This window comes from Xenopus laevis, chromosome 9_10S, assembly GCF_017654675.1.
Source record: "Xenopus laevis strain J_2021 chromosome 9_10S, Xenopus_laevis_v10.1, whole genome shotgun sequence".
Lineage (NCBI taxonomy): Eukaryota > Metazoa > Chordata > Amphibia > Anura > Pipidae > Xenopus > Xenopus laevis.
In genome coordinates, this window is record NC_054388.1 from 88,376,721 (window position 1) to 88,388,327 (window position 11,607).

General features: G+C 39.3%; 1 protein-coding gene across 3 annotated transcripts in view; it reads right to left on the reverse strand.

Annotated features, from left to right (window-relative positions):
* The window catches only part of snx29.S (sorting nexin 29 S homeolog), a 327,158-nt gene that overhangs the window by 312,641 nt on the left and 2,910 nt on the right, over window positions 1-11,607 (reverse strand). For all 3 annotated transcript variants that reach the window (XM_018239096.2, XM_041579205.1, XM_018239098.2), the window contains exons 2-3: window positions 4,235-4,299; window positions 1,470-1,522 (exon numbers count right to left, since the gene is read on the reverse strand). In XM_018239096.2, coding sequence (XP_018094585.1) covers window positions 1,470-1,522; window positions 4,235-4,299 — 118 coding nt within the window. The remainder of the gene's footprint in view (window positions 1-1,469; window positions 1,523-4,234; window positions 4,300-11,607) is intronic.

Consider the following 11,607-nt stretch of genomic DNA (forward strand, 5'->3'; position numbering starts at 1 on the left):
GCGACACGTTTCTGACGCAGTCATAATACGACCAGGAAGAGCCGCATGGTGGAGCAGGAGGTCGCCATCTTGGATGTCCCGTGGGGTAAGTTCTTCACTTTCCATTACAACCGGTATGCATCGGTGTCCACAGAAAATGTTCCAGGTAGGGGCAAGGAAGACAACATATCACTCAAATTATTAGTACCCATATTTTGGTTTCCTAAATGGTTAACATGCCTGTCTTGCAGCGCTTGGGGAGCAAGAAGCCTGTAAGGGTTGTCCCTTGTGCAGACTTTTGAGTCTCTGTACCGGACGCTTTATAAAATAGCTTGAAAACTGGACAGTAGGGCAGCTAATGAAGGGGACAAAATTCCGGGGGGGGGGGGCAAGCTTCCTCCCTTGCCCTATTATGCGGACGCCCATGCCGGTATGTTAAAGTTGCTGCTTACTCACTGATCAGCAGACAGCAGTGACTACTCTGTGCTGCCCATACTTCTTCCCCCTCGTGGCTTGATCCTCCTTCCTTAGCCCTCAGCCCCTCCCCTCTCAGCTCTCATCACTCAGTCCTTCCTCCTCAGCAGGAGGATCAAGCCACGAGGGGGGAGAAGTATGGGCAGCACGGAGGAGTCACTGCATGCTTCAGATCAGTGAGTAAGCAGCAACTTTAACATACCGGTATACTTTTTAGTTCTTCCCTAGCAGAGCGCACGCTGGAGCAATCATCTGACTCAAGCATAAGCCGAAGTAGACTTTTTCAGCACATTTTGGGTGCTGAAAAACTCGGTTTATACTCGAGTATATACGTTACAAACATTGTCACTACCCAAGCACCTGAAAGCACCTATATAATACACTGGGATTTCTGCAGTGTTATTATTACTACAGTAATAGTCTGTAATATAGTATTTGCCCCAAAAAAGCTTAGAATCATATTTCTCTTACAGTCAATATCACTAGGATCTTATTAACCTAACTATATATTTTTGATGTAGGGGAAGAAATCAAAATACCTATACAAAATACATACCAACATTGGGAAAATTGTACTAAGTTGGCACTTGTTGGCCAAACATATTCTTCCCAACCAAAGGTGCCGGCTAATACAGTCTGCACTCCAGTTAGGGGTTACAGTAGTTTGTTTGTTTTTTAAATTGCTCTGTCAGCAGTAGAACACTCGCACTGGTATGGGAGCTCCCGGTTCGAGAGGCCATGTTGGGGCACACGCATGCTCATAATGAGTGAATGCCGTAAATTGCTCATTATTGTTTCATTATCTGCATCGACTGCACATATGCTTGGGCCTACTACAGATATGTTAAGCATGAATTACTTTATTTAACATTTGCATTAATGTCAGGAAGCAAATCCAAGTATCAAGATATTTTTGAGTAGGTACAAGAGAATTCACCAAGCACCCTACAACAAACCTGCTAAGAAAAACAGTACTGTATAGTGTATATGAGTTTGCCATTAGTTAGCCAGTTTACCTGCTATCAGAATCTGAAGCTATTTCCTTGCGCCCTCCAAATCGTATCTGGCACTGCAAAGAAGTGTAACGCAAAGTTACCACATGCATTTCAAAAACATAAATGTAAATGTGGTCATTGTTTTTAATAGACTGCCTTTATTTTCCTTATAATCATTCTGCATTTGTTTTACAAATCTGTACTCTCGTATGATAGAGAAATTTTCTATCTAGGGGTTTATGATAAATATTCATTTAAAAGAAATATTCCTATAAAAACAAGAATTTGCCAGTGCATTATACCCTTTTAAATAAAGAAGAAATGTGTTGAGAAGTGTTTCAGGCTGATTTATTGAAAATTCTGCAAAAACTGCCATCTGTTCCACTTCCTGCAGCCTCCTTTCCCAGGCTGTGGAGGGGAGCCGGCGGCACTCAGCACACTGCACTATAGGAAACTAATCAGCAGCTAGGCTGACCTGACAGGGAACTGAAGTCTGTCTTTGCTTGTTTCACTACAGAGCTGTGATTGGCTAGACCCTCCTTCTGTGTTTCTAGCAGGGACTGTTAGGACACTTCCACCCTTCGTATGAAACACAGACAGGGACCATAGCACATTTAAAGGAAGCACCAATAAAGGAGCCCTTTGTTAAAGGGTGCTGGTTTCACTTTGGGCTAAAAGTTAAAAATATCTTTAAAGGGATACTGTCATGGAAAAACATGTTTTTTTCAAAAAGCTTCAGTTAATAGTGCTGCTCCAGCAGAATTCTGCACTGAAATCCATTTCTCAAAAGAGCATATATTCAATTTTGAAATCTGACATGGGGCTAGACATTTTGTCAATTTCCCAGCTGCCCCTGGTCATGTGACTTGTGCCTGCACTTTCGGAGAGAACTGCTTTCTTGCTGGCTGCTGTTTTTCCTTCTCAATGTAATTGAAGGAGTCTCAGTGGGACATGCGTTTTTACTATTGAGTGTTGTTCTTAAGCTCCCCATAGACGCGACGATTCTTCTTGCCGAACGACCAATTTTAGGGAAGTCTGGCCAATCCTTCGGAATTATCGTGAGGTTAGTGGGATTTGAACGATCGTACATCTTACGATTTTTCGGATCTTTTAAAAATCTCAACAACTATGACCAGCTTTAGATCTACCAGGCAGTTGTTATCTTGTGTTAGGGAGCTGTTATCTGGTTACCTTCCCATTGTTCTTTTGTTTGGCTGCTGGGGGACAAAAGGGAGTGGGTGATATCATTCCAACTCGTAGTACAGCAGTAACGAGTGACTGAAGTTTATCAGAGCACAAGTCACATGACTTGGGGCAGCTGGAAAATTGACAATATGCCTAGCCCCATGTCAGATTTCAAAATTGAATATAAAAAAATCTGTTTGCTCTTTTGAGAAACAGATTTCAGTGCATAATTCTGCTGGAGCAGCACTATTCATTGATTCATTTTGAAAAAAAAACAATTTTTCCCATGACAGTATCCCTTTAAAGATATTTTTAACTTTTAGCCCAAAGTGAAACCAGCACCATATATTATTCAATATAGCCTACTATAGTAGTATGGGTTTTTGGCTATGCTAAATGTCTCCTGTAAAGAAAGCAAGATTGCTTGAAAGCAAGACAAGTTAAGACTCTGAGAATAAAATAATGACAGCACGTATGGATACTTATCAGCCTTATCATTGTAATAGCCAACTGCTTGTGTTCAATATGTATTTTTGGGGGAAATACCAAAATTTAAAATTTTGAAAATCTTCCAACACAGCAAAACGTATAAATATAAAACACAAAGTTAGAATAATTACATTATGGGGCAGATTTACAAAGGTTCGAACGGTAAATTCGAATTTTCAAATTGGTTTGGTTTTTGGTCAAAACTCTTTTAACTCACCACCAATTCGAATGTGAGATTATCACACCTCAACCATGAAAACTCCAACTAAAACCTGCCGAGTTAATTTACAAGTCAATGGCAGAGGTCGCTTGAACCATTTGAAGATAGCCTTCCTGACATTCAAGGTTTTTTTGGAGGAAAACTCGATTTGAATAAGATTAAAATTTTTGGGTTGTTCCTATTTGATCGAATGTTAGACGTTTCAGTTTTTTCATAAATAACATCCTATTTGAGTTGTGACTACATTCAAATTTATTAAAATTAATAAGGGGACCTGTCACCCTAAGAAATAATTTCAAATTATTTTCTATCATGTTAGTTGAGCAAAATAAACTTTACTTACACTGTATTCCTTATTTAAATTTTGTTTCCTTCTGTTTTGGAATTATACAATCACAGCAAGCAGGCAGCTGCCATTTTGTGGACACGGTTATTAAGGGAAATTGTGTATCACCCCAAAATCTTGTGTATGAACCAGAATGAGGGACCTAATGTCCATGTGCAGTGCTGTACACAATTATAGAGCCTGAGGAGGGAAGGGGGAATGTGAGGAGAGCTGTGACATCTAGGAAGTGCTGAATGGTAAGTGAAAGTAATTGACTGCCCCTTCTCTATGCCACGGGCATAGAGGCGGAGCAGGTAATATTTGATTGACAGTTTAGATATTTAAACACCTTTATAACAGGTATGGATGTTTTAATGAAAAAAATTTTTGGGGTTCCATATTTAATTTGGAAAGGACTTATGCAGTTTTTTATGTGTAGGTGACAGGTCCACTTTAAAAAAAAAAATCACATAATACATTTGATAACTAACTCCCTATATTTCTTATAGATAAAACAGGTCTTCATAATAATATATATTGATGCCTCAAAGATAAAGGAAAGCTGACCTGTTTTACTGCATCCAGTAATCTGTCCATCAGATACTGCCTTTTCCCATCATTATTCTGTGAACCTGCAAAAAAAGAAAGATATTTTATCATTCAATTCATTCTGAAACAAATAGTTATAGTAATGAAAAAATTATCTTTTCTATTAGTAACAATATGTGTTTGATACAGTCTTCATTCAGATAATAAAAAGAAGTTAAAAAAGGTGTATTGTAAATAGTTTATACAGTGGTGTGAAAAACTATTTGCCCCCTTCCTGATTTCTTATTCTTTTGCATGTTTGTCACACTTAAATGTTTCTGCTCATCAAAAACCGTTAACTATTAGTCAAAGATAACATAATTGAACACAAAATGCAGTTTTTAAATGAAGGTTTACGTTATTAAGGGAGAAAAAAAAACTCCAAATCTACATGGGCCTGTGTGAAAAAGTGATTGCCCCCCTTGTTAAAAAATAACTTAACTGTGGTTTATCACACCTGAGTTCAATTTCAAAGGTTATCAAGCCATTTCTAAAGCTTTGGGACTCCAGCGAACCACAGTGAGAGCCATTATCCACAAATGGCAAAAACATGGAACAGTGGTGAACCTTCCCAGGAGTGGCCGGCTGACCAAAATTACCCCAAGAGCGCAGAGACAACTCATCCGAGAGGCCACAAAAGACCCCAGGACAACATCTAAAGAACTGCAGGCCTCACTTGCCTCAATTAAGGTCAGTGTTCACGACTCCACCATAAGAAAGAGACTGGGCAAAAACGGCCTGCATGGCAGATTTCCAAGGCGCAAACCACTTTTAAGCAAAAAGAACATTAAGGCTCGTCTCAATTTTGCTAAAAAACATCTCAATAATTGCCAAGACTTTTGGGAAAATATCTTGTGGACCGACGAGACAAAAGTTGAACTTTTTGGAAGGTGCGCGTCCCGTTACATCTGGCGTAAAAGTAACACAGCATTTCAGAAAAAGAACATCATACCAACAGTAAAATATGGTGGTGGTAGTGTGATGGTCTGGGGTTGTTTTGCTGCTTCAGGACCTGGAAGACTTGCTGTGATAGATGGAACCATGAATTCTACTGTCTACCAAAAAATCCTGAAGGAGAATGTCCGGCCATCTGTTCGTCAACTCAAGCTGAAGCGATCTTGGGTGCTGCAGCAGGACAATGACCCAAAACACACCAGCAAATCCACCTCTGAATGGCTGAAGAAAAACAAAATGAAGACTTTGGAGTGGCCTAGTCAAAGTCCTGACCTGAATCCTATTGAGATGTTGTGGCATGACCATAAAAAGGCGGTTCATGCTAGAAAACCCTCAAATAAAGCTGAATTACAACAATTCTGCAAAGATGAGTGGGCCAAAATTCCTCCAGAGCGCTGTAAAAGACTCGTTGCAAGTTATCGCAAACGCTTGATTGCAGTTATTGCTGCTAAGGGTGGCCCAACCAGTTATTAGGTTCAGGGGGCAATTACTTTTTCACACAGGTTTGGATTTCTTTTCTCCCTAAATAATAAAAACCCTCATTTAAAAACTGCATTTTGTGTTTACTTGTGTTATCTTTGACTAATAGTTAAATGTGTTTGATGATCAGAAACATTTTGTGTGACAAACATGCAAAAGAATAAGAAATCAGGAAGGGGGCAAATAGTTTTTCACACCACTGTATATACAGGTTGATCTTGTTCTCACTCAAGAAATGCCAGCCTTCTTGATATTATTACAATTCTGTATATAGTATAGACACATTGCATAGCACCTGACAGAGTTGTTCAGTGATTGAAATCAGTCTCTAGTGCAACTTGCGATCTAAATCAGTGCCAAAAAAGGGTCATAAGCCAAATAAGCTGCTAGCGTATTTTGTTTTGGGAGGGAGAGGTACAGCTGAGAGAGAAAGCAACAGCACCTGGTGGAAATCTCCATAAACAAGTTATACAAATTCCAACAGGGATATATATATATATATATAAACCTTTTAGTCCTGCATTATCAGGATAAGCTTAAAGTCTACATCATCATAGTTTATAGAGTCTTTGAGCAAGTAGGGGGCCATTCAAAATTCCTATGAGAAGCACATTCAGCCCACAGGGCTCTAGTTGGACAGTGGTATAGGTGAGTTGACAACCAGAACACACATTTCCCCCATACCGTATTACATAAAAGACACAAAGTTTGTCCAGGAGGAGTAGACAAAAGCAATTGATAAGATGTTTGTGTATAAACAGGTGAGGAGTACCGGTAAATGTCACCTGTAACAGGTTATGAGACTTTACATCTTTTATTAAATAATCCCATTATGTATTATTGCCAAGAAAAAGGCCTTTGGAAATGTTTCCCCTTGACAGCCTGATGGTCAGAAAAACAAAGCCCAGCATCGACATCTTGAACTTGGACAAAACATCCAAAACCAAATGGACAAAAACCCCTCCTTTACCTTCAAAGAGCCACACACCATTACTCATCACATGAGAACTGCGTCAGGTTTCAACTGCAGACTTTATTAACTGAGACACACCAGAGGCTTCCCGTTCCTAGCACAAGTTTCACAAAATGTAATTTTCCTCCAAACACATCAACGATACAATGCTCACTTAAAACCAATTTATCTTGGGTAGGCACACACTTTTCCTGTTCCTTTTATATAACCGTAGAACTTCCCCCCTAACCGTCTAGTGGTTCGGTATATCCTAACCCGTATCCCTCCACTCTCCAATAGTGGTCCTATACCTTCAGGGTGAGACCCCTCCACTCTTCCCGATTAGGCCTTTGTACACAAAGCCTGGCCAAACGCCCTGGTGCTCTTCCTACCTAGCCTTAAAGAAGAATTCAACCTGTGGGGAAAAAAACCCATATCAAAAAACCCATATCCCCCACCCCAGGTAGTCCCCCCTCCCTCCAGGTTAACTACCGCCCGGGGAGATGCCCCATAATCCATATTTACCCCTCGGCGCAGATTCTTCCAGCGGAGTTCCACGCATCCATCTTCCGCGTTCTCTGTAAACTGACTGGTATTTCTGCGCATGCACAGTTGGAGCAGTTTGCCAGTTTGCGACAACTGCGCATGTGCGGGATTACACTGAAATTGCAGATCTCTCAGTCAGTTTACAGAGGAAGCAGAAGATGGATGCGTGGAACTCCGCCTGGAAGAATCTGTGCCGAGGGGTAAGTATGGAGTATTTTCCCATTTTGCGCTTGCATGTGCCCCAACATGGCTGCTCGAACTAAGAGCGGTGGCCTAGAGCTGGTGGGGGCTTTAAAAAAAACTACTGTATGCAGACTCGATTAGCCCGCACCTTTGGATGGGGATAATAAATTTAACCAACAGGTGCCATTTGATTTAAGCCCTGTTTCACTATGACATTCAAAATGTAACTGAGCTAAAATTGAATCTTGCAAAAAAAAAAAATGTAAAAGTTGGCCAAGAGGGCTGCAGGGTTGTCTAGTGCTTAGCTTTTCTGCCTCTGAGTTTCTGAGCTGTGTAAATAAGTATATAAATAAATAATAATAGTAATAATAATAATAGTCCAGAACCAGTATTTGGTATGCCCTTAGCCCTGCGATCATTCTGTTTTTCCCTTTAGAACAGCAAAGTATAGCTAGCCGATGATAATATGTTCTGACAGCAACAACCCAATTTACTCACTTCCCATTTGGTACATAAGGGGTTAATTTATAGAACAAAAAACTAAAATCAACAGAAGCCAGAGGTGGAAAAGATTCAGTGATGTGATAATATATTGTGCATAGTTCAGCTGAATCAGTTCAGTTCTGGATTACTTCCACTTCGGCTACCTACAAAAACAGATGCCAAATGTTGTTTGCTTAGCATCAGAATAAGGTAAACTACTAGTTGAAAAGTTCACATAAAAGCTGCAATATTCTGAAACGATTAACTTTTTCCAGTGTATAGTCTATTTGTACTGTTCTTACTGGCAAAATGAAGGGAAGCACTCATAGAACAGTAGATATTTTCTTTTTCAGAGCAATTTAACAGCACTCTCCACTACTGTCACCATTGTGTGGCTCTATGTCAAATCTCCTCTTTGGTGAGGACAGGTGCACCCTTATTGTCATGTAAAAAGGGGTTTGGAAGCAATATGCCTAGGGCTATTACAAAGGACATTAGTGTAAAAAGCTGGCATGCAATGATGCTCTAGCTTTATTATTTGTCACATTATAATAAAGCCAAAAACCTGACCCTTCACATAAAATTAATTTTTATGTAAGCGTATTGTTTTTTTTAAGAAAGCAAGAAACATGGTTACCGGTACTTCAGAAAAAAAGCAAGCATAATGGAAAAATACATCTCATTTCTGCATTCCAGCTGTAATTCTTGGCTTTAGAACATGTATAAAATTAAAAGAAACAGCCCTGTATCAGAGCCTGGACTTTACTTATGGCATCACAATAACGGCAGGTGCTTTGCAATGGTAAATCTTGGCGACAGTACCCACCACAAAACGGAAAGAACAATTCCTATGTAACAGCCTGGACATTACGATGGCATTACAATAACTGCAGGGGATGAATTTTATACCTTCATTTTGCAAAACAATTTGCACAGAAAATTGCTGTCTTATACCTCTGGAATTCTATTTATGGACTCTTTCCTGTTCAAACTGTTCAAACCACTACTACAGTATTGGATTCAACTATGCCAGATGGCTGCACTTATTATCCTTTTAGTTGTGTAAGTTACCCACTCAATTAAACGGCAAGCTCTATGGGGATAACTGTTTTGATCCCCCTTAAAAAAAGTTTGATCGCATGAACTAAATTCACATTTCAAGGGTTCAGATTTAATTATTATTATTATGATAAATAACATGTATTTTTAGAGTGCCAACATATTGCACAGCATTGTAAATTAAATGTGTTTATACAAAGAACATACAGAATTACATAAATAGTGATCAATAACCAATATAAAGTGAGAGGAGGGTTCTGCGCAAAAGAGCTTACAATCTAAAGGACAAGGAGTTGAGACACAAGGGGGTAGATTTATCAAAGGTCGAATGACCTCCAAACTGGAATGGTATTTAAAGGAGAAGGAAAGCTACCAAAGCAATATATTGCCAATAGATTAGCCACAATAGTACATGCTATAAGACTATATTTATTCTGTAGAATGTTTTACCATACCAGAGTAAACAGCTCTAGAAGCTCTCTCTGTTTGTTTAGGATAGCAGTTGCCATATTAGCTTGGTGTGACATCACTTCCTGCCTGAGTATCTCCCTGTTTACTCATAGCTCTGGGCTCAGATTACAGCAGGGAGGGGAGGAGGGAGGGGGAAATGGAGGGGAAGAGGAGCAAACTGAGCATGCTCAAGCCCGAGCCCTGGAGGTTTAAGCTGAAAACAGGAAGTCTGATACAGAATCCCATGTGTACACAATAGAAGGAAAGAAATGCAGTGGTTCTTTTGACAGAGGACTTAGATAAGCATTACTTTGAGGGTTTACTGGTGTATTTATGTAGACCTTTCTGATAAAGCTTTCTTAATTCTAGCCTTTCCTTCTCCTTTAAGAAAAAATTCAAACTAATATTACAAAATCAATATCCAATATCAAATTCAAGCACAATTCGAATCAAGCTTTTTTTGTGACAAAAAATTTGAATGTCAAGAAGGTTATTAACATCTTCAAATTGGCCAACGAACCACTGCCACTGACTTCTACGTGAACTCAGCAGGTTTTAGGTGGTGACCTATCGAATTCGAGTTACTTCCAGGGTCGAGGTATCATAAATCTCGAATTTGAATTCAAATTTGGATTTTTCCCAACTCGAATTTGTGAGTTTTTACCAAAAATTCAACTTGAAAATTCAAGGCTCCTATTACCTTCCACTCCCTCCTGGAGTGGCGGGGAAAGAGGAAGCTTCATCCTGTGCCCGGCACTATACTGAAGCATACCTCCCAACTGTCCAGTTTTTTGTGGGACAGTCCCGAATTTGACAGCTCAACCCACAATCCCAGATTGTTACTGAAATGTCCGACAGTTAAAAGCTTAAAACTAACAAATTTGCTCTGAATAAACAGTTGTGTAAAACCAGAAAAGAGGAAACACGTTTGATTGTTGGGAAGTAAGCTGTACAAAGGTTGTTCCATGGTATGTTCACAATTTAAAGTTTTTGCTGTCCATAAGTGATTTAAACCTGTGTGTATAGAATTTCCTTTTCCTTCCTATCCTATGTTGCTAAACTATGCAGATATATGTTATCGACTGGCTGCACAAATGGTATATTTTCCATCTAATATTTCTAACACCATATATATATCCCACAACTTTATTGTTTCTACATTCAAAAAGACTCATCGTTCTTGTTCTTATATTTACAGCACTGAGAATGACTCAGTCACTATGTAACAGATGCTTCAAAAGTAACAAGTACCAAGGGTCACTAACTTTTAAAGATATGCAGCTTATGCAGACACCCCTGTCAGAGAATGAGAATCCCCCCAACGTCTCAGCGAAAAAGCCTTTATCAAGGGGAATTCTGATAGGGTTGTCTGCTCTCTTGTACAGCCTGGTATTCGAAACACACTTTGGCGGTATGTAACTGCAAAAAATCCTGTCTTTAACATGTAAAATGTTTGATTTACATTGATTGTACAGAGCATTGTACAGAGCATTGTTTGGTATGCAATTATATTATATATAAAAAACTTTTTAGAATACCATTTTGTGGAATAATTTATTATTTTTTGAGTGTGCAAGCCCCGTTTATTTACAATAGAGTGTCTGTGGCCACTTTCTGGGAGTGGTTTGGGGCTCTTTTGCAAATCTTACAAAATCTATTTAGGTGCAGCTTGCTTATCTATTTAATTGAAGTGCCCTCCACCCATTCTTGTTTGAAGACTAAACTGCGGACAGAAAGGCCCACAAAAAAACAGCAAATGAAAGCCGCTGCAGTAAAGGCCTGGCACAGCATTAAAAAGGAGGAAACCCAGAATCTGGTGATGTCCATGAGTTCAAGACTTCAGGCTGTCATTGCCAGCAAAGGGTTTTCAACCAAGTATTAGAAATGAACATTTTATTTTCAGTTTTTTAATTTGTCCAATGGCTTTTGAGCCCCTGAAATTAAGCCTTTGTGTTAAAAAAAGGCTTTAGTTCTTCACATTTTTATGCAATCTTTTTTTGTTCAACCCACTGAACTAAAGCTGAAAGTCTGCAGTTCCAACTGCATCTGGGTTGTTTCATTTAAAATTCATTGTGGTAATGTACAAAAATTTGAAAAAAAAAAGTTGTCTGTCCAAATATTTATGGACCTAACTGTATCTCTTTTGTCTGCCTATCGCAAGCTCCAGCCAGTCTGAAGTCCTTATTCCGTGCGTGATGTGGTGCTCGTTAGCAAGGTACATCAGTGCACATTGTGTATTTTATTG